This window comes from Schistocerca nitens, chromosome 9 (assembly GCF_023898315.1).
Source record: "Schistocerca nitens isolate TAMUIC-IGC-003100 chromosome 9, iqSchNite1.1, whole genome shotgun sequence".
Classification (NCBI taxonomy): Eukaryota; Metazoa; Arthropoda; class Insecta; order Orthoptera; family Acrididae; genus Schistocerca; species Schistocerca nitens.
In genome coordinates, this window is record NC_064622.1 from 434,793,915 (window position 1) to 434,817,030 (window position 23,116).

Here is a 23,116-nt window from a genome sequence, read left to right on the forward strand (position 1 = left end):
GAATGTTGCCTTCATAACAGATCTATGGAAACAGATAAATGAAGAAATGGATGATTGTTGTGGATGACGGTAAATTTTGAAATATGTTTAATGGTTCAAATACACTAAAAATCTCATACTGACCTGTACCAATTGTCAGTGTCCTGTAAGGCATGGCACAAGGAGGACCTGTTGTGCCCAGTGGACAAAGAATTGCACGTGCTCTCACCATATGATGCTGAGTTGAAGCCCTGAGCTGACTAGCCAACAGCTGAGCTAAGTGGTCATCTGTAGATGAGTTAGGCAAAGAGGCTGCAAATATAAATTTCATATTAATATTGCAAGATTTACAGAAAATGGAGGTCAAATTTATCTGACTTCCTCTGTCTGTTTTTGGCTGGTGTGAAAATTTTTGCAGTTATGTACTGTAAGAACTATTAATGATTGCACAAATCAACAGATACAAATTTGCCATTTCCCTGAGGCTTGATAAAAATCAAGTGAAGTCCACAGATGTTATTGTCCATTTCAATTTAATAACTCCTCCAATTGTGTTTCGATATTAATGGTGTCAAAAGGAAACTGATTATTTTTATTGCACAAAGATCTTAACTTTTTTTTAATGGAGTAAAATATGCAACTACATCTAATTTAGAGAAAATGTCAAGAGATATTTGTTGAGAAGTATGTGGTTTGATGCAAGGTGAACCACATACACACTTCTTCAGCATAAATTACATTAGTACATGGTCTGAATATCTCATGAGCCTTGTAGGGACTACAGTCTTTCTGCCCCATGATTAAATTTATCCACATGCTTTCTTTGCTTCCTTATTTGGGCTTGTTCCATTTAATCTACTATTTTTCATTGATTACTATGATCATCCATCTCCCCACATATAAACTGTTGCTTCACATGTAGCTCACCAATAGGTAACCACCTGTGCTGTTACGTATTCTGTGGCTTCCTTTGGCACTGCAGATGTAAACAGTTCAATCTTAGAAGATTTTCTTTCTAGCCTGGATATTGTCATAGACTAGCACTGAAAAAATTTGTTCCATTGCCGTGTCCATCTTTTGAATAAGTATTTTGTTTGTAGACAGCTCAGAAAGCACGTGTTCACTCAGTTTACACTTATTGTTCTAGAAGTGACGGATTTGAAACAAACACTTCTTAAAAAGCTTTCGTATTAATAATTTAGGGGGGAATGGAGACCACTCACCTAATAGCAGAAGTGCTGAGTTGCTGATTAGCACACACACTGTGTGTATGGTACTCCAGCTTGGCAAAAGATTTCTTCCAAAAGCTAACAAGTTTTCATTATCTTTTGTGTGTGCCTGTCAATGACTCAAGGCTTCTGCTATAAAGCGACTGATTTCATTTACTTCGAAATTATTTACATTCTGCCAAAACTGTCCCTACTATATTTAAATCTTTTATGTTTGTACTTGTATAAAGTAAAAAGCTAACTAACAGTCTATAGCCTGATCCTTGTGTGTCAGGATTTTGAGAAAAAAATTAGAATTTAATCATGAGTAAAAAGTTCAGCTACTGCCATAAAATTATGAGTAGGGGGTCATAGAGTGAGCTTTGTAGTGATAGATTTTACAGGGGCAAATGCAGAAAGGAGGCTGGAGCTGCATGTAACGCAGAGGGAATAGAACGATAGACCAGCAGAATGGGAGATTCTGAGCACTTTAGGCACAATTAGAGGAAGCTAGACTTAAACTGGACAGGCTATGGACAGAGAGGGTGGAGAGATGGGAACCAGGATTGGCAGAAATGACACTGGAAAGAGAATCCACCCAAACAGGTTTAATTTGAATACTGACAATAAGTCTAACCAACTATCAATAATACAGTGGAGAGGAGCCTTCAAATAGTTGAAAGATAAGGGAAGTCTTCCAAACTGTTTGAAAGTTTAAAGTTGGCAGAAACGACAACAAGTGTAGCCTTTTGCCATTTTGCAGTAGTCGCAGGCAAGGTCTAGGCTTGCTTTGGGTAGGGAGTATCAAGTCAACAGGATTTTTAACTCAAGCACAGGACTTAATGGGACATATGACTTACACGTATTGTGTGAGGATTCTACATACAAAAATGGAAGTAAATAAATCCAAGATGTTTGCTGGTAAGAAGAAAAACTCACTGTGGCTGTACATAAAATTGTTTTCCTGTATTTAAAATGATGCAAGAAAGTCTAACAGTCACTCACATGTAACCTTCCCCAGCTGAACTTCTCTCCGAATATTCAATTTTCAAAGGCTTGAATTACTACTGCATTTAAGTTTTCACTTGCAGAGATACAGCAGAAGTTCAACATAACTTCAACCCAAAAGTACCTCCGTAGTTATGTGTAAACACACACACACACACACACACAACTTCTACCAGTCCTTGTATAGAGACAATAAACTGCAAAACTTTAGAATGTGGACAACAGTTTTTAGAGTTCAAAGAGCAGTTCAGCAGCATCAAATGGGTTATAGTATAGTTAATAGAAGCACAGCAAAGAAACAAAAATCAAACAAAATTAAAGTTAAGTGGTGTTTTATTATAGAGGAAAAAAAGCAGGGAGGCAAAAAAGGTGCAGACTTTGCGACAAACAAGTTTTTTTTTAAACAAAAATCCAGAAATTGAAATAGTCACAGACTTTAAAAAATACACAAAAAATACTTTATGGAAGTCTTCAAGTGTATGCGCTGTTATTCTCACACAGTTAAGAAAAGGTAGAAGGCCTCTGGAAATGGTTACAGAAACACAAAATTACAGCAAACCCCACTAAAACATGATGACAGGGGTTTTAATGCAAAATTAAGACAAAAACTTCAGAACAATTCATCAGTAGGAAACTTCAGATTCGATACTAGCAGTTACAGAGGTCACATGTTAGTGGAATTCTAGAAAAAGAACAATATGTGTAACCTTAACATTGTGTATTGAACTGGGGACATATAAAGAACGGAGAGGCTTTGTCCCACCATAGCCCTCAGTGGTTCACAACCCCACAACAGGCCACAGTAATCCACCCACACAATCGGCAGCCCACACCAAACCTGGGGTTATTGTGCAGTTCAGCCACCAGTGGGGCAATAGCAATTACTATTTTGGCAAAGTGTACTGCCAAACAGAAGTATTTGATAACAATAATAATAATTCACTAATGCCACTAGCACTCTTAACAACTCTCTCATGTCTATGCAAACTGCTTCTGACAGGTATTTTTATACACAGTATATATTAAAACACACAGTAATTGACAGCGATGTGGTATTTTGTTGGAATACAGTCTGTATCGGCATTTGTTTACATGAATTTTGAGAAACTAATAATTTTGACTTCTGTTGTTCATCATCCGATATTCGCAGATTCAATTACACCTAGTAAAAACTGGAGACGTGTAAGCAAGAAATAACAATGTAGACTGAAATCTTGTAAAATATTTTATTCAGTAAACTACTGGGCTCTTTCTGTCGAAATTATAATAAAAATGCTTCTTGAACAAAATAAAAATATAACAAACATGCCTCACTTGTCTTTGTCACCATTTCTGTGACCATGAATTCAAAATTCTTATATTTCCCAGTTACAGGCATACCTCTTATGATTAAGTCCCAGTGTATATTCACAGCTGCCATCTACGAAATTTCATAAGTATTGTAAACCAATAAGAAACCAGGATAGAGCCCCAATGATGTGCATACTTTTAAATATTTGTAAAAAAAACAACCTTATAATTTTATTTTATGGTATTTTCCAGTTACAAACTATACTGAGAACCTACGTGGAAAAACAATAATTCTATTCAAAACCACTTGACACCTGAAATACATATCTGTCAACTCAATGGCCCTGTATCATTTATGTGTATATGCAACTGTTTTAACTTAAGTTTCCTTAACCCATAAAAATGCCATACTTTAAATAAAATGAGGAAAATATTTGCTTGACATTACACAGAAAAAAAAAATCAAAAAAGAAAAGCATTTGCAATACATGTATATGCATAAAAAATAAAAAAAATAAAAGTGAAAATCTATCCCCACAAATTGTAGAAATATTCCATCTACAAGAGTAATGAATAAGGAAGACCAAAATTGCTAGTAGTGTACTGTGCAAATTATTACTTACCACAGTTCACTTATGTGCAACATCTGTTCGAACCTTACTCAATAACACTACTTTGTTTTCTGTAAAGCTTTATTTGTTTTGTGAATTTTCTATTACTAGCTGATTGCCAGTGTTTCCACAAATGTGCTGTATTATTTACCACAAGAATGCTTGGCATATATTCCTGAGACGTTCATAAAACAACCACTCTCAAACACAACTGAGATTCATCATTTATCTGAATGGCTTGGAAGTAGTCATCCTCTTGGTCTTATTTAGACTGGCTGACATATCCGCAACGGATCACTGAAAATGATGAGCTCAAATTTTCATTACTATCAATGTCACACAAATATTAGTAACACATACCAGTTTTATTGCAATGCTGTATTTAGCACAGCAGTTGAAACACTGGAAATCAGTAATCAATGTATAATGGCAAAGTCTATTGCCAAATAGAAGTTTTTAATAACAAAAATCATTGTTGTTATTATTATTAGCATTAAAATATTTCAAAAATGGCACTAGTACTTATTAACGACTCTCTTGTGTCTATGCACACTGTTTCTGGTTCTGTTTCATTCCATATATCCTACGATTTAATGCACGATGCCCAATGTTAGCATTACTTATTTCCTGAGCACTTCTTTTTCAAACTACAATTTGTGGCTTAGGTGCACTAAACTACAGGGTGTTTATAAATTAATATTGGGTTTTTAACGCTTTATAATATTTATTGCATTAAACTTACAGCTGTAAATGATATGTCAAATGAAAGAGCAACTCAAACAGTTTTACCAAGAACCTTATAAATGTTCAATATGAGCACCATTTGTGCCGTATCCTGGCAGAAAGTATATGGGCATTTCTTTTTTGGTGAACCTACTGTAACTGCCACTTCTTACCTTGATACACTAAAGCAATGGCTCTTCCCTCAGTTGGAAAAAAATGAGCTAGAGAACTTCATTTTCTAGGAAGATGGTGCACCACCTCACTGGCATAGCGTAGTATGCAATTGGTTGAACTTCACTGTACCCAAGCACTGGATAGGCCGCAAGGGGCCCAATGATAGGGCTTGCTTTGTATGGCCTCCACGTTCACCCGACCTAACGCCATGCGATTTTTTCCTTTGGGGCATCACCAAGGATTGTGTGTACATGCCTCTGCTACCAGCAGACCTCCCTGAATTAAGAAACCGGATTGAAGCAGCTGTTGTACAATCACTGAAGACAAACTTATCAATGTTTGGGAAGAACTCGGCTATAGACTTGATGTGTGCTGTGTGACAAATGGTGTGCCATGTGACAAATAGTGTTCATATTGGACACTTAAAAGGTTCTTGGTAAAACTGTTTGAGTTGCTCTTTCATTTGACATATCATTTACACTACTGGCCATTAACATTGCTACACCACGAAGATGACGTGCTACAGACGCGAAATTTAACTGACAGGAAGAAGATGCTGTGATATGCAAATCATTAGCTTTTCAGATTATTCACACAAGGTTGGCGCGGGTGGCGACACCTACAACGTGCTGACATGAGGAAAGTTTCCAATCGATTTCTCATACACAAACAGCAGTTGACTGGTGTTGCCTGGTGAAACGTTGTTGTGATGCCTCATGTAAGGAGGTGAAATGCCTACCATCACATTTCCCACTTTGATAAAAGTTGGATTGTAGCCCATCACGATTGCAGTTTATCGTATCGCGACATTGCTGCTCGCGTTGGACGAGATCCAATGACTGTTAGCAGAATATGGAATCGGCGGGTTTAGGAGGGTAATACGGAACGCCGTGCTGGATCCCAACGGCCTCGTATCACTAGCAGTCGAGATGACAGGCATCTTATCTGCATTTGCACGAACAGTTCGACAACATTTGCAGCAGCATGGACTATCAGCTCGGAGACCATGGCTGCGGTTACCCTTGATGCTGCATCACAGACAGGAGCGCTTGCGATGGTTACCTCAACAACGAACCTGGGTGCACGAATGGCAAAATGTCATTTTTTCGTATGAATCCAGGTTCTGTTTACAGCATCATGAGGGTCGCAACCATGTTTGGCGACATCGAGGTGAACACACATTGGAAGCGTGTATTCATCATCGCCATACTGGCGTATCACCCGGCGTAATGGTATGGAGTGCCATTGGTTACATGTCTCTGTCACCTCTTGTTCACATTGACGGCACTTTGAACAGTGGACGTTACATTTCAGATGTGCTACGACCCTTAGCTCTACCCTTCATTTGATCCCTGCGAAACCTTACATTTCAGCAGGATAATGCACGACCACACATTGCAGGTCCTGTACGGGCCTTTCTGGATACAGAAAATGTTCGATTGCTGTCCTGGTCAGCACATTCTCCAGATCTCTCACCAACTGAAAATGTTTGGTCAATGGTGGCCGAGCAACTGGCTCATCACAATAGGCCAGTCACTACTCTTGATGAACTGTGGTATCGTGTTGAAGCTGCATGGGCAGCTGTACCTGTACACGCCATCCAAGCTCTGTTTGACTCAATGCCCGGGCGTATCAAGGCCATTATTACGGCCAGAGGTGGTTGTTCTACTGATTTCTCAGGATCTATGCACCCAAATTGCGTGAAAATGTAATCACATGTCAGTTCTAGTATGATATATTTGTCCAATGAATACCCGTTTATCATCTGCATTTCTTCTTGGTGTAGCAATTTTAATGGCCAGTAGTGTATAAATGTAAGTTTAATATAATAAATATTATAAAGCGTTAAAACCCCGATATTCATTTATAAACACCCTGTATATCTGTGAAAATTATCACACTAATGAGTACTTTAAAAAATCTGGATATAAATATATTAAATTAGGGATTTACCCACCTGTTTGTGGCTACATAGTGATGAAACTTTGCTTTGGCTATTTTCCTTTTTCATTTTTTGCCATTTTCTTCATCTTGTGTACCATTGTATCCTAATTTGTTGATTTTTATGCCCCTTTTACTTCTTATAACTTCTTCCTCACTCTCTCTTATATTTAATTAAAGAGCTATACATTTCCAAAGATGGTGAAACTATCTGCTCCTGTATGTGTGTGCTAACCTGCTGCTGTATGTTAGGTAGACTTGTTTCTACATTTGTTCAGTTAATCTTTGAGAAGTTAACACGTTTAGAGATGATTGCTATATAATGGAGATTGCCTCACTTGTTTTCTTCATCCTTATGCCCAGAGGCATCAAAAACTGGGTGAAAGAAGCTATAATTTCTCTGTGGCTATTGTCTTATAAAAATTACTTACTTGAGACCACTGGTCAATTTCAACACAATGGCCATTACTAATGATGCTCAAGAGAACAAGAATGAACCATACTATAAAGTGATAGTCATGTAGTTATGAATGCTAAAAATAAAACAGAACACTATATACACATACACGTGGCATTGGTAGAGTATACACACTGCCAAAAATAAAATCCATAACCCTCCTACTTATACATGGATATGTATCTACTTAATACATAAACCTACGCCTTACACATGCATAAATATGTACATAATACATAACACGTTAGTACAGATATGATTACAAAATATGTAGACCCTGATCTATAACACAGTACCTTACCAGCTGATTGTGCATCAACATAAAATGGTTCACATATTGTAAAATACAAATATGTTTGCTCTACATGCACAAACATCAGACTGGCAGTAAAAGCACCAGTATATTGTCCTATTCAATGTGAAAATACCCAGACACATCCTGTGTGTGTAACGTATGCAAATATGCCACACTAGATAACAAATTAATACTGACAATCAATAGAATGAGATGTAAGTTGTACACAGCGAACTACCTATGGGAACAACTAAATAAGAGGATAAAAAGAGAGAAGTAGACCACATGTTTATATCTGCAAAACATTTAAATATAACCACTATTAGTGAAGATTAACAGCTTACAACTACTTTCAAATAATGTACAGATAATTATTATGTAAATGCATAATGACATTTGTCATGGGTAAATGCAACAAAAACATGACGTGTATAAGGGACACATAGACATGTATTTCAATATGTCTAGATTCTACAAAATTAGCCGTAAGTAGCCAATCTCAACTGCCTGTGGTTATGCGGAGAAATTAACATACATATGATTATGATGTCGGTTGTTCACTTTCTTCCTTTCTCATGCAGTTGTTTTGGGATATGGTCAGCCTTAAATGTGCACAGAACAATGTTTTTGCATTCTGATGTGTTAGTGTATATTTATGAGCACAATATTACATTGACTTACTGTCAGCTAGTGAAGTTTTGTGTGCGAGTTTAGTGTCAATATCTTTAATATTTTTTTCCATACTATTCCGTGAAACATATTACGTATCCGTGTAGATACAGACAAGGACTGTAGCATAAGAAGAGCTCTTGAGAAGATGGGAGAGGAAAATATAAAGAAAGATTTTTGGGTCCCTGTGTGAGGTGGGGCAATGGAGGATAAGGAGAAACAAGGAAGAATTGTATAGAAATCCTGACTTGGTGACTGAAATTGAACATAACAGATTGAGATGGCTGGGCCATGTAGAGCTCATGTCAGAGGACCAAGCTGTTAAAAAGGTTTACATAGGAAATCCAGGAAGCAAAAGGAGCAAAGGAAGAACCCTGAAACTATGGCTGGAGGGTGTGGTAAATGATTTGAGAAAGATTGGAGTCAGGAGATGGAGGAAACAGTCAGAAAATCGTCAGGATTGGGCTGTGAAGATCAGAGAGGCCAAGGCCCTACATGGGCTGTAGCGCCAAGGAGTGCATAAATAAGTAAGTATAGACACAGAGTATGATTATCAATTTCGCTTTTGACAGCACGTATTTTTTACCAATGTCATATGTATGACCTTACGTTGACAGAAGTTTCATTATTTTATCTGGTTTATGAATAAAAGATCATGTTTGTTATCACTTTACATTACGTTCTCATATGTGTCACTGGTATGTCCACTAGGCATATTTTATACTGCCTAGGGGTGAGCGAGTCGAAATTGGGCAGGACAAACACATGCATGCACACACGCACAGAGAGAGAGAGAGAGAGAGAGAAATAAAAATGTTCCTAGTCTGGTTACTATCTTTCATTACCATCATTTTGACTACCCACTTCTTGCAATTCAATAGTTACAACAACGAAAACCTCTACACAACTCTCCTTCATGGGCATTTTGGTAATAGGCAACAAGCTTTGACCTGCATCATTATCAAACCTTTAAAACTTTTAACTACATTTGAACTTTATGTGCATATATAAACATTGCTTACAAAGGTGTTGAAAAATTGTGAAATATTACTGACAAAACTCTAACCTGAAATTCCCACACACACTCTGCCACACTCTGTCATCTGTCTCCCAACATTGCTACTGTTATTAAATAAATTATAATTAAGCTGTTTCTTTGTACTCATAATATCAGCAGTAGCCACAAATGCAAGAAGCACACTTTTAAATGTTCTGAAGTCTCATAATTACATATTTAGAACAGACATCAGTATTTTAAATAAATGCGTTCAAGGCTCTCTCTTTGGGATATAAATTTAAGAGTGTCTTCTTGTCTCAAATTGCTGAAGATACATTGCACTGAGAACACAACCCGTAACATAAGATAAACAACGTAAGATGTGAAGTACTTACATCCTGCTGTGAGGCCTTTGAACGTATTAGCAACATGTGACTTCTGGAGTCCATTGAGAACAGCGTTATCGGCTACTTTAGAATTATCATCCTGAATGTTTTCAGGGGACTCCCTGCAACCTAACTGCTGAGGCCTAACAACAGATGTAAGTGGATGGCCTTGCCTTGGTTGTAAAATTGGTGCTGACCTGCAATGAAAACCAAGAGGGACAATATGAATAATTGTTGCCAACAAATGCAAATGAGTGAGCAATAGTTCTAACTTTGCCTTCTTTGTGTGATATCTACTGTGGTTCAACCTGAGTCAGCAGTTGCTACATGGAAGAGATATGGATTGAAGAATGAGAAATAGGGAGCTGGAGGGAAGAAGAGAAAAAAGTTGGGAACACAGAAGTGCCAGGTCATGAAGGTACAAGCATGATTCTACTAAAAGATGGTGTCATAGGATTCTCTGCCCATGTAAAATCAACAGCCAACATAGCTGCTATTACTTCTACAATAAAAATTCCTTTTGATACAGTCTTGAAATCTGTGGTTGATATGAAAGAAACCATGACTTTGGCAATAATACACAGAAGGCCTCGCCAAAGCCTTCACAGACAAGCAGAAATAGTCTCCCCCCTCACACACACACACACACACACACACACACACACACACACACACACACACACACACTTCATACTTCTCTTTCTCATCACTGTAGTCACAGTTACTGGCCCATAATCAATTTCTGAAAATATAAAGTACTTGTATAGATACAAAATTTACTTAATCAAGTAGTGGCAGGAAGAAACACATACAAAGGCACTGAAATATGTAAGCTTTCGGAGCCCTTGGCTTCTTCTTCTGACAGAAGGACTGAAGGGGGAGGAGGACAGATGAAGGAAAAGGACTGGCGAAGCTTAGGAAATGAGGGATCAGAAAAGTCGCTCAGATCTTTAGGTTGGGGGACACTTACTGGACGAAATGAGAAAGAAAGACTGATTATTGGGTATTACACATGACAGATTTGAAAATCTGAGAGCTTTCAAAGGTGGAAGATAGGGTAATAAGAAAGACAGATATTATTGACAAAACATTGTGCACAAGTTAATAAGAATGGAAAGTTAGGTGTACTGCATGTGGTTGGGGAACAGACAGGTCAGAAAATAAAAGATACAGAAAACTAAAAGGTAGTGAAGATAGGAAGAGTTACTAAGGAGCAATGCTGAGAGCAAAGAAATTATCATAAATTAAAGTCAGGTGGGTGGTGGCAACTGAGGACATAATGCCAGTTCTCACCTGCAAAGTTCTGAGAAACTGGCATCCAGGGGAAGAACCCACATGGCATATGTGGTAAAACAGGCACCGAGATCACGACTGTCATGCTGTAGAGCATGCTCTGCAACAGGATATTGTGTGTTGCCAGTATACATCCTCTGCCTATGTCCATTCATACAAACTGATAACTTGGTGGTGGCTACAATGTTGCAAAAGGTCAAACAGTGTTCTATCATTCTATCCATCTATACATACAGAAATTGAAGTCCCCCATTACTGTTTCTGTCTGGTTTTTTTTATTTTTTTTATTTATTTATTTTTTTTTTTAAATCCGCCACTCCTGTGAAAATGATGAAATTGCCATTTAGTGACGAATGTCAGATCTCATTGAAATCAGGACTGATTCCTGAGGGAGACTTGCAAGCACAGAGCCATCCAATTGCAACACTCAGTCGATACAAGCTATCTCAACCAGGAGGCTGGGGTGAGCTACTGGTGACTTCCCAGCAACTGGCACTGATGGATATATTAGATACTGCAGACATAGCTCATGCCAAACTCTACTTAAGCTGGGTAGAGAGCACTGCAATTGGTTGGTTGGCTGGCTGGCTGGCATGTGGCCGTATCTCATGCCAAACCATTGCAGCAGTCAGGTGGGCTGGGTAGTGTGATAGCTTGTATTTCCCATCATTGTCATGAGATATCAATCCAAACACCAATTAAATACTGAGCAGATAACATTTGTGTCTACTGACAACTTTCCTGCTCTGCTTAAACTGTATAAGTTATATAATACTGCTATGCCAAAAAAGTCAACCGGCCGTAGATACTTAATGCTACCCATGCAAAGCCGGACCAGGTTGTTAGTACTATCTATACCACTTCTATATCCTCTTTCATGCTATTTCTTCAGTTGTCTACAACCTCCAGCTGCATACTTATGTGCAGAAGGCAGGTGGTTTTTTTTTTTTTTTTTTTTTTTTAGTAAGACGCAAGTCAATGCTTTTTTTTACGTAGTTATCTATTGCATTTGTCTTGAGGATGTACATTATCAAGCAAGACAAATACAATGTACTAATGATTTTGTATCTTGTTGGATATTAACAGTTACCAAAAATATTTTAAAACAATTGTGTCATCTTTGATCTTCTATTTATATAATTCATGGACTTATATTTATCGTCTCAGCAAGATTAATGAATACAAACACTTTTTATTATAACTAAGTGACATGTTACAGTTGGCAAGAAAATGATACACGTACCCATATCGTTCTGTTTTCAAATGAGAGCGACTATGTGACTCTGATGAAAAATCGCCTTTTATTTTCTCCCTGCTGGCTATAGAACCAGAACAGCTGCCACTGCTTTCACTGCATGCAACAGTCATTTGTAGTGACATCACACTGCTTAGCCACTGTAAAATAAATAAGATAAATGTGACATACAAACCCATTAACAGAGTACCAAAAAGTAGTACATAATAGTTATACATGGCAGCAAATATGCTACTTTCTACACAAGACTGTATGTGGGGTAACAAACCTGCTCCTGTTCATGGGGGGAAGCAAGGCGTGCAGCAACCTCTTGCTCCCTGAGGAACTGACGTAAAGATGGTATCATATCTGGTGGAGAACGATACTGTGCTTTAACAGAGTCTGGAACCTAATGGCACAGTAAACAATTCTATATTATCAGAATTGGAATAGTCAAAGGATTATACAGCATGAAAAAAATAATAACAAATAAATAATTGTAACTGGTGCACGAAAATACAGCAATATTACACAACATATTGGAAATTTGTTGCAGCTTAAACAACTTACAATAATTGTAGGTGCATGTTAGTTCAAAGAAGGCTAATTAACATGACCAATTACCCAGACCTAACTTACATTAACAATATTATATTGGCAATATGCACACATGTAGGAAGTCTCTTCTGATTTATGAAGGTCATGTGAAAATTTCCCTGCTTGGCAGCAATTCTTTTTTTTTTTTTTTTTTTTTTGGGGGGGGGGGGGGTATAAAATGGACCTAGATCAACATTTCTCCATCTCTAATATGTGGTGTTGGTCTGCCAAATTCTGAACAACTGCTGACATAACTATCCACCAACAAATTCTCTGGATGTGAAAGTACATGGGAAACATAAAGTGGCACACCTGATAAATAGGGTGGAACTTCAAACAATTTCAAATTCCTCAGCTTACCCACAACCAATTTCACTGTGCTGAAGAAGAGACTTTTTTTCACAATACATAACTCTCATCTCATATTTTTTCATGTAGTTCATCCAAGTGGACTTGTGTAGTATTCAACAGTTTTGTTTAGCCAACTGCTACAAAATTAATAGTGCCGAGACCAGTGTTTGTTCCACAGTAACAAATGGACTCAGAAAAGAAATTTTTAATGACCTAATCATAGCTGGGAAATTTATTTTCCAGTTTCACTTTGGTCAGTATCTACAATAGTAGTACCTGTTCTCCATAAAACTTTAGCCTCAAAGATAGCAAGCCTATTTTGCTAGAACTATACAAAATGAACTAGGCAAATAAAAATGAAATTACCCTGGCTTCAAGGTAGCCAACACATTCATACATTTTTTTCACAGGTGTTGCTGACTACAGTATATGATAAATGCGAATGCCCAAGTCAACGAATATAAAGTAGGTGCACATCAAGGATCAATGTACATTGGCTCTGTCTCACAAGATGAAGTACCAAAAGAAGAAAAAGACTAAAAAATTTGAACTATGCTGACACTGGTGGTGCCCCTGCTAAAATCTTACAGAAGAGTGCACCAAACTAACTGAAATACTCACATACTTATGTGACTGCTCACTTCAAGCAGGTACATTTTCTGATGTATTACAAAACATCTAAGGTTATTCTTGTTTGTAAAAAAAAGTGTGTGTTGGGGTGGGGGGGGGGGTGGGGGGGTTAGGCACGCGCGCGCGTGCGCACCACGAGAGAGAGAGAGAGAGAGAGAGAGAGAGAGAGAGAGAGAGAGAGTAATCAATTACATACTCAATACTCCTCACAGTTTCCTCCTGCATTTCAAAAATATTACAAAAAGTTATGTGTGACAAACTTATAGAATCTGAAAATAAAAACAGTATCCTAAGTAATCATCTACACAGATTCAGAAGTAAGAAGTCAACAACGCTTCAGTGGCATACTAAGTCTTATCGACACGAAACAGGAATCAACAGGGTTATACACCAACTTATCGAAAGCTTTTGACATTGTGCATCATTAGATTCTGCAATCAAAGCCTGTAAAATATGTATTCGGCACCTATGCAACAACTGGATCAGTTCCTTCCTGAGCAACTGTAAGCAAGCAGTGTGCATCAGGAACACTGAAGTCCACCAAAAACTATTTCTGAACACTATCAGACTGTAAAGTAATTTAATATGGTGTCTCTCAAAGATCAGTACTGGGACTTCCTTCTGCTCCTTCTGTACATGAATAATCTATATTTAAATGTGGATGCTCATAAAATGATCATATTTGCAGATGACACCACAGTTCTACTAAAAGGGGAAAGTAAGGAAGAATTACAGCAATTGGTAAATATTGTCCTAAAAGAACTGAGCACAGAATAATCAGTTTGGGAAAAAAACCTATTGCACTAGAATACTAGTATTCCTCTTTTACCATGTTTCTGAAATATGGGAAACCTTACAGTCTTAAAAATAAATGTAATAGGTTAAGGACTGTAGATTACAGGCGAAAAAAACGGTGATATTCATCACCACTTTAACAGGCATAAAAAAAACTTACACTGAGCCAAATTAACACATCCTGGTGCAAAACTGGTACTTTCTACAAGGGAGTTAAATTTTACAACAAACTTCTAGAAAACATAAAAGCATTACCGAGATCAAAACATTCAAAAAATCTTTTTAAAGTCACATTTACAGGATGATAGCTTTTACTCTGCACTTTTAAATTGACTTGTCTAGAGTCATATACATAAGCTGCTTTGTAGACAACAGCACCAATAAAATACAATCTACAGCTTCTTTTCTACCCTAAAACAAACATTATGGAAAGGTTCCTCTACTGATAAAGTGAATCTTTTTGAGATTTTGTGAGAGGGAAAACCTTTCATTACATCAATCTTTGGTAGGTGCCTTTAAAAGTTCATCAACAATATCTTGTTTATGTGGTTACTAAATGTTCAACACTTTTTCTAGGTGGTGAATGGTTGTGTTTACTGCAAACACAGTTTGCTTAAATAAAATATTTAGTCCTTCTATAACTCTCATTTGTATTCAGTTAAATACTACACTCAGGCACAATAATGCACTACACGCTACTTTCGTTGGGGAGAAATGTCTTTCTCCCCCAATTTAGCACAGCATTCAAATTATGACAATTCAATGAAGCTTTATGTTTTGTTTGTACAGAAACAGAAATATGTTAAATTTTTTTGTTGACGTTGTTGGGCACTTCACCATAGGTCAGGGAAAAAAAATCAGGTTTTAACATCCCATTAACAATAATTATTAGGACTGAGCATTAACTTGGACTGGACAAGGAGGGCGAAGGCAATTGGCTGTGAATGGAATGGTTGTCACCAAAACACTGCAATATTTCAACAAGACATAGGCTCAACATCTTTGGACAACTGTGTCAGCTGTTGGCAGACACACTGCACTGCACTAGCTGCCATAGTGAACTGGAGCACAACCAACAGCTTACTGGTATGTTCCACCAACAGTTGACAAGTTTTAGTGACATTGTGCTCATGAAACTCAGCAATGTTTATTATAGTAAGGGAGTATTAAAGAGCACAAGTATGAAACTATTTACTTACCCTGACCCTGTTCCTCCCAGATAAGTGAACTTTTATTCTAAAAGGAGGATACTGCCTGTGTGCTTTGCGCATGAAATTTATTTTTACAGCATCCTGGTCTATTGGGCCAGAATACTGCTCCCATAACTTCAGTCTTTCTGAAACTCTGCATGACGTTAGTAGATGTGAATCCTGTTGAGTATAACAAAGACATTACAAAACTGCTAAAGAGTTAATATATGCAAATTTTAGACATGCAACAACAATTAAAAATACAGTCATTAATGTAATGCAACAGCAGTTCTAACAATACGTCATCACATGGTAACAATATCTGAGAGATCGAATCGAATGTTGGTAGGAGAGTTCTGGAACAAAAGATGCTATTTTTCCAATGTGGGTATTTGGAATAATACAATTAAAGACAACACAGCTAAGAAATAAGGAAACGGAGTCTTGGAACATTTGAGATTTGGTATTACAGAAGAATGCTTTAGCAGTAATAGTAATAGTAGTAGTAGTAGTAGTAGTAGTAGTAGTGTGGTCTTACCAGTAGATGACACCAGTGGTATATTTGTCAAACTGAGCCCAATATCTGAACTTACAGACATTTAAACTGTATTTTGTGAGCTCAATGAGTGACAACATGCCTGACCCATATGAAGAAGAAACCACAAGAATTCAGCACCATTTGGAAGAAAGTAATTTTAGTAATTCAAGAGATAGTGCAGACTCTACCAATGCATGTAATTAATCGAAAAGTGACAAAAAATAATGTATTTTTGACTACTGGAAATCTGAACACACACAACAAACTGCAGTGGTGCAAAAACATACTGATGAGTAGGGACCAGAAAAATTGCCATTTTGTGATATGAAATAAATGCAAATTCTGCCACAAAATGTGAAATTTTTTAATGGACACTATTTCACGGTGAATTGTATCCAGATGAACTATTTTATCAGACAGCTCGAAACAGCTTATTTTTGGCAAATAAATATCAAAAAGTAACCAATTTTCAGTTATTGGTATTGCACATCATCTGGCAAAGCCCAATTAAGAAAGGTGAAATATATAAGAACCTGTTTGCAAAATAAAAAGTGTACGAACGTAACACTCCCAATGATCTGATGCCATGCCAAACATGGGTAGTTGAATGGTCTATCTAAAATACATGCCAAGTAATGTAACATACTACTCAGCTGTGGGACCTAGCATTTTATAACAAACACACACCTACACTTGCTTGTTAACTTAAGTTCAAAAGATGGTACAATGTGCACACTTATAAGGTGAAAATTTAGGTCGATCATGTTTTGAACTGTGGTCGTATCAAATACCGCTAGAGGTCGCGCCTGAACTATGTCATTAACAATATCCTGCCAACCTCTACAAGCAACTGAGTGACAGACACACCTGAATACTTCATTTTGTGCATTGCTAGCTGTTCTGTTTTCTTTTCTTATCTCATTTTGAAGATAAGTGAAACAAGTAATACTGGTCCACTCCAAATTTCAATTATGAACCTTACAACACCAGAAGAGATTGGCGATTCCTGTAACAATGTGTTCTGCTGTAGGCTACTACCTTGCGAAAGAGAGGCAGGGCTTGTTTTCCTACACCGCTCCTCTCCCCACTGGCACTCAATGTTATAGTTTGTTTAAGCTCGCAGCCATCGGCCACTGTAGCCTAAAGTGCCCGCACTCTGTGCTATAGTGATTGGAAAACAAAATCTGTAACTTACTTGACAGCACCGAAATTCTTTCCGTTATGTTACAATGTAGTTATTGTACTCCCGGTTCTACTTCTACACTAAGTGCCTTGTCAGTTCTATCTGTAGCATTGTGAAGCATGCGTCGTACGGCTATGAATTCCTAAGAAAATAGAAATTAATAGTCTGCTGCTTTTTTTAATAACCGAATTGGACGGGAAAAGACAATTAATGTCTAGAAACCTCTTAAATCGGTGATGTATGTAGTTTACCAGTGGAAACTGCTCCGGCTTTTTAATAGAACAATCTTTTTAAAAGGTTAAATAGAGGCAAACAAATTTCATAGAGGGAGGAAAAGGCATTGAAGCTTTTGCAAAAGCAAACATTCCAGTCAAAAACTTCCCAGTCAGCACGTTTCTAATTTTTGAAACATTCAGTTTCAAAGAACTAAGGCTTTGTGTGTCCTCACTCATGCAGTGTGACAAACTTTTAAATTTGTGCATCTAATCATTTAAATAATAATAATAATAATACCATGAACCAAGGACCTTGCCGTTGGTGGGGAGGCTTGCGTGCCTCAGGGATAAAGATAGCCGTACCGCAGGTGCAACCACAACAGAGGGGTATCTGTTGAGAGGCCAGACAAATGTGTGGTTCCTGAAGAGGGGCAGCAGCCTTTTCAGTAGTTGCAAGGGCAACAGTCTGGATGATTGACCGATCTGGCCTTGTAACACTAACCAAAACGGCCTTGCTGTGCTCGTACTGCGAACGGCTGAAAGCAAGGGGAAACTATGACCGTAATTTTTCCCGAGGGCATGCAGCTTTACTGTATGGTTAAATGATGATGGCATCCTCTTGGGTAAAATATTCCAGAGGTAAAATAGTCCCCCATTCAGATCTCCGGGCGGGGACTACTCAAGACGACGTCGTTATCAGGAGAAAGAAAACTAGCGTTCTACGGATCGGAGTGTGGAATGTCAGATCCCTTAATCGGGCAGGTAGGTTAGAAAATTTAAAAAGGGAAATGGATAGGTTAAAGTTAGATATAGTGGGAATTAGGGAAGTTCGGTGGCAGGAGGAACAAGACTTCTGGTCAAGTGACTACAGTGTTATAAACACAAAATCAAATAGGGGTAATGCAGGAGTAGGTTTAATAATGAATAGGAAAATAGGAATGCGGGTAAGCTATTACAAACAGCATAGTGAACGCATTATTGTGGCCAAGATAGATACGAAGCCCACGCCTACTACAGTAGTACAAGTTTATATGCCAACTAGCTCTGCAGATGACGAAGAAATTGAAGAAATGTATGATGAAATAAGAGAAATTATTCAGATACTGAAGGGTGATGAAAATTTAATAGTCATGGGTGACTGGAATTCGGTAGTAGGAAAAGGGAGAGAAGGAAACGTAGTAGGTGAATATGGATTGGGGCTAAGAAATGAAAGAGGAAGCCGCCTGGTAGAATTTTGCGCAGAGCACAACTTAATCATAGCTAACACTTGGTTCAAGAATCATAAAAGAAGGCTGTATACATGGAAGAAGCCTGGAGATACTGACAGGTTTCAGATAGATTATCTAATGGTAAGACAGAGATTTAGGAACCAGGTTTTAAATTGTAAGACATTTCCAGGGGCAGATGTGGACTCTGACCACAATCTATTGGTTATGAACTGCAGATTGAAACTGAAGAAATTGCAAAAAGATGGGAATTTCAGGAGATGGGACCTGGATAAACTGAAAGAACCAGAGGTTGTACAGAGTTTCAGGGAGAGCATAAGGGAACAATTGACAGCAGTGGGGGAAAGAAATACAGTAGAAGAAGAATGGGTAGCTTTGACGGATAAAGTAGTGAAGGCAGCAGAGGATCAAGTAGGTAAAAAGATGAGCGCTAGTAGAAATCCTTGGGTAACAGAAGAGATACTGAATTTAATTGATGAAAGGAGAAAACACAAAAATGCAGTAAGTGAAGCAGGCAAAAAGGAATACGAACGCCTCAAAAATGAGATCGACAGGAAGTGCAAAATGGCTAAGCAGGGATGGCTAAAGGACAATTGTAAGGATGTAGAGGCTTATCTCACTAGCGGTAAGATAGATACTGCCTACAGGAAAATTAAAGAGACATTTGGAGATAAGAAAACCACTTGTATGAATATCAAGAGCTAAGATGGAAACCCAGTTCTAAGCAAAGAAGGGAAAGCAGAAAGGTGGAAGGAGTATATAGAAGGTCTATACAAGGGCGATGTACTTGAGGATAATATTATGGAAATGGAAGAGGATGTAGATGAAGATGAAATGGGAGATACGATACTGTGTGAAAAGTTTGACAGAGCCCTGAAAGACCTGAGTAGAATCAAGGTCCCAGGAGTAGACAACATTCCATTAGAACTACTGATAGCCTTGAGAGAGCCAGCCCTGACAAAACTCTACCATCTGGTGAGCAAGATGTATGAGACAGGCAAAATACCCTCAGACTTCAAGAAGAATATAATAATTCCAATCCCAAAGAAAGCAGGTGTTGACAGAGGTGAAAATTACCGAACTATCAGTTTAATAAGTCACAGCTGGAAAATACTAACAGGCAAACTGGTAGAAGCAGACCTCAGGTAAGATCAGTTTGGATTCCATAGAAATGTTGGAACACGTGAGGCAATACTGACCTTATGACTTATCTTAGAAGCTAGATTTAAGGAAAGGCAAACCTACTTTTCTAGCATTTGTAGACTTAAGAGAAAGCTTTTGACAATGCTGACTGGAATACTCTCTTTCAAATTCTAAAGGTGGCAGGGTTAAAATACAGGGAGCAAGACTATTCACAATATGTACAGAAACCAGATGGCAGTTACAAGAGTCGAAGGGCACGAAAGGGAAGCAGTGATTGGGAAGGGAGTGAGACAGGGTTGTAGCCTCTCCCCGATGTTATTCAATCTGTATATTGAGCAAGCAGTAAAGGAAACAAAAGAAAAGTTCGGAGTAGGTATTAAAATCCATGGAGAATAAATAAAAACTTTGAGGTTCGCCGATGACATTGTAATTCTGTCAGAGACAGCAAAGGACTTGGAAGAGCAGTTGAACGGAATGGACAGTGTCTTGAAACGAGGGTATAAGATGAACATCAACAATAGCAAAACGAGGATAATGAAATGTAGTTTAATTAAATCGGGTGATGCTGAGAGTATTAGATTAGGAAATGACACACTTAAAGTAGTAAAGGAGTTTTGCTATTTGGGGAGCAAAATAACTGATGATGGTCAAAGTAGAGAGGATATAAAATGTGTCAGGAAGTCATTTCTGAAAGTATTTGTATGGAGTGTAGCCATGTATGGAAGTGAAACATGGACAATACATAGTTTGGACAAGAAGAGAATAGAAGCTTTCGAAATGTGGTGCTACAGAAGAATGCTGAAGATTAGATGGGTGGATCACATAACTAATGAGGAAGTATTGAATAGGATTGGGGAGAAGAGAAGTTTGAGGCACAACTTGACTAGAGGAAGGGATCGGTTGGTAGGACATGTTCTGAGGCATCAAGGGATCACCAATTTAGTATTGGAGGGCAGTGTGGAGGGTAAAAATCGTAGAGGGAGACCAAGAGATGAATACACTAAGCAGATTCAGAAGGATGTAGGTTGCGGTAGGTACTGGAAGATGAAGAGGCTTGCACAGGATAGAGTAGCATGGAGAGCTGCATCAAACCAGTCTCAGGACTGAAGACCACAACAAAACAATAATTAAAAAAAGAAGAAACCGGCCCAAATTTTTCAAAAAAAATAGACATGTATTTTGCAAAAAAACAGATGCTATGCTTTCTGGTACCTATTGAAGAGACAACAAGGCATGTTGCAGACTGTTCAAAGGCAAAGACTAGGTACAGTGAAGTGAATCATCCTAAAAATGAGCCCTGTACTGTGACATTTAAAACAGAAGCTTCAATTCTACTTTGGGACAAAAACTGACATAACTTCAAAACATATATCCATTTTGGCTGACAAGAGAAACAAACGCTTATGCAGACAAAACATAAAACACTGGTGTGTGCGTGTGTGTGTGTGTGTGTGTGTGTGTGTGTGTGTGAGAGAGAGAGAGAGAGAGAGAGAGAGAGAGAGAGAGAGAGTGGGGGTGGGGGGAAGATAGAGTGATTAAAAATGAGAACAGATTCTGGTTTTCTGGGACTCTGGATGAACTGAAAGCCCACTTCTCTCACAGCATCCTTACGTAACTGACAAGGAAATCTTCCATCCAAGACATGTGACCAAGAAGAAAAAAAAGTAACTGAGACTACAGTTTTTATAAAGTATTGACATAAAGATTATTTACGACACACTCTAAGTATTTGTATTTTGAAACTGATTCACTAGAAACATAACATGATGAACTGAAGAAGATAACTTTAATAACTTTGCAACTGCTTTGCAATTTCAAGAGAGTGTACATTCAGATTATGATGATGATGGTTTTCAGGCACTCAACAAATGTTTTTTCATTGCTGAATTTGAAATGTGTGCATTTTAAGTATAGAGAAAAGAAGTCTTTCTGTGCGTAATATTCTGTTGTTGTGGAGTACCATGTAAACATGCATGTTGTTTTTTGACACTGTATAACAATGTCAATTTCAGGGAGGGAGTCGAGAACTGCTCTTTTGGTCAGGACATAATGGGACGGCTGACACCAACCAATGCCAACACAGCCCTTTCAATACTGTCTCGAGTTAAAAATTATATTAGGCAAATAAGCCTAAACCACAGAAAATATTACTTTTAGTTAATTAAAATTATTTCTAATTTAATATGATATATTAGGTCAAAGAATAAAAATATTAGTTATTGCATGCATGACTCCATGCTAACTTGACCATGTGTCCACACTTCGAAATAATTTTCTTTTAGTCTCAAAATTAACACTACATTATGAAATGAAGAGTAAATGGATAAAAGTACCAAAACATTGCCCAGAAACATGTAGCTGACTGATCACAAATATAAAAAATGAGGAAGATCCAGCCGTGTGATCATTACAGTTTGTCTTCGAACAACTTGTGGAGGAGTCGTGATCCCTCACAAAATTTTTGAACACTTGCTACACATGTCGAATAACAGATTACGGGGGCATATCTCTAGCCACTCCGACACCAAACAAAGGAGCCTAACATTGTGGATTGGCTTGTGTGCCTCAATGAAGCAAACAGCCAGACCATTGGTGTAACAGCATCGGAGGGGTATCTGTGGAGACCATATGGTTCCACAAGAGTGTCAGCAGCCTTTTCAGTAGCAATATGGGCAACGATGTGCAGGACTGACTGATCTGACCTTGTGATATTTACCACTATCACCTTGCTATGCAGGTACTGTGAATGACTGAAGCAAGAGGAAACTAAAGCCATTATAATTCCTGAGGATATGCAACTCTACCACATGATTTAATGATGACAGGGACCTCTTGGGTAAAATATTCCAAAAATAACTAGGCCCTTATTCAGATCTCCAAATGGGGACAACTCAGAAAAAATAAATTTGGCATTTTATGCGGGATCCCTTACTAAAGTAGGTGAGTTAGAGAATTTAATAACAGAAATAGAAAAGTTGAAGTT

General features: G+C 37.9%; 1 protein-coding gene across 1 annotated transcript in view; it reads right to left on the minus strand.

Moving 5' to 3' along the window:
• The window catches only part of LOC126203616 (PHD finger protein 12), a 73,928-nt gene that overhangs the window by 22,346 nt on the left and 28,466 nt on the right, over window positions 1–23,116 (minus strand). The window contains exons 8-12 of the mRNA XM_049937982.1: window positions 15,838–16,008; window positions 12,555–12,674; window positions 12,275–12,426; window positions 9,748–9,935; window positions 124–291 (exon numbers count right to left, since the gene is read on the minus strand). Of these exons, the coding sequence (XP_049793939.1) occupies window positions 124–291; window positions 9,748–9,935; window positions 12,275–12,426; window positions 12,555–12,674; window positions 15,838–16,008 (799 nt within the window). The remainder of the gene's footprint in view (window positions 1–123; window positions 292–9,747; window positions 9,936–12,274; window positions 12,427–12,554; window positions 12,675–15,837; window positions 16,009–23,116) is intronic.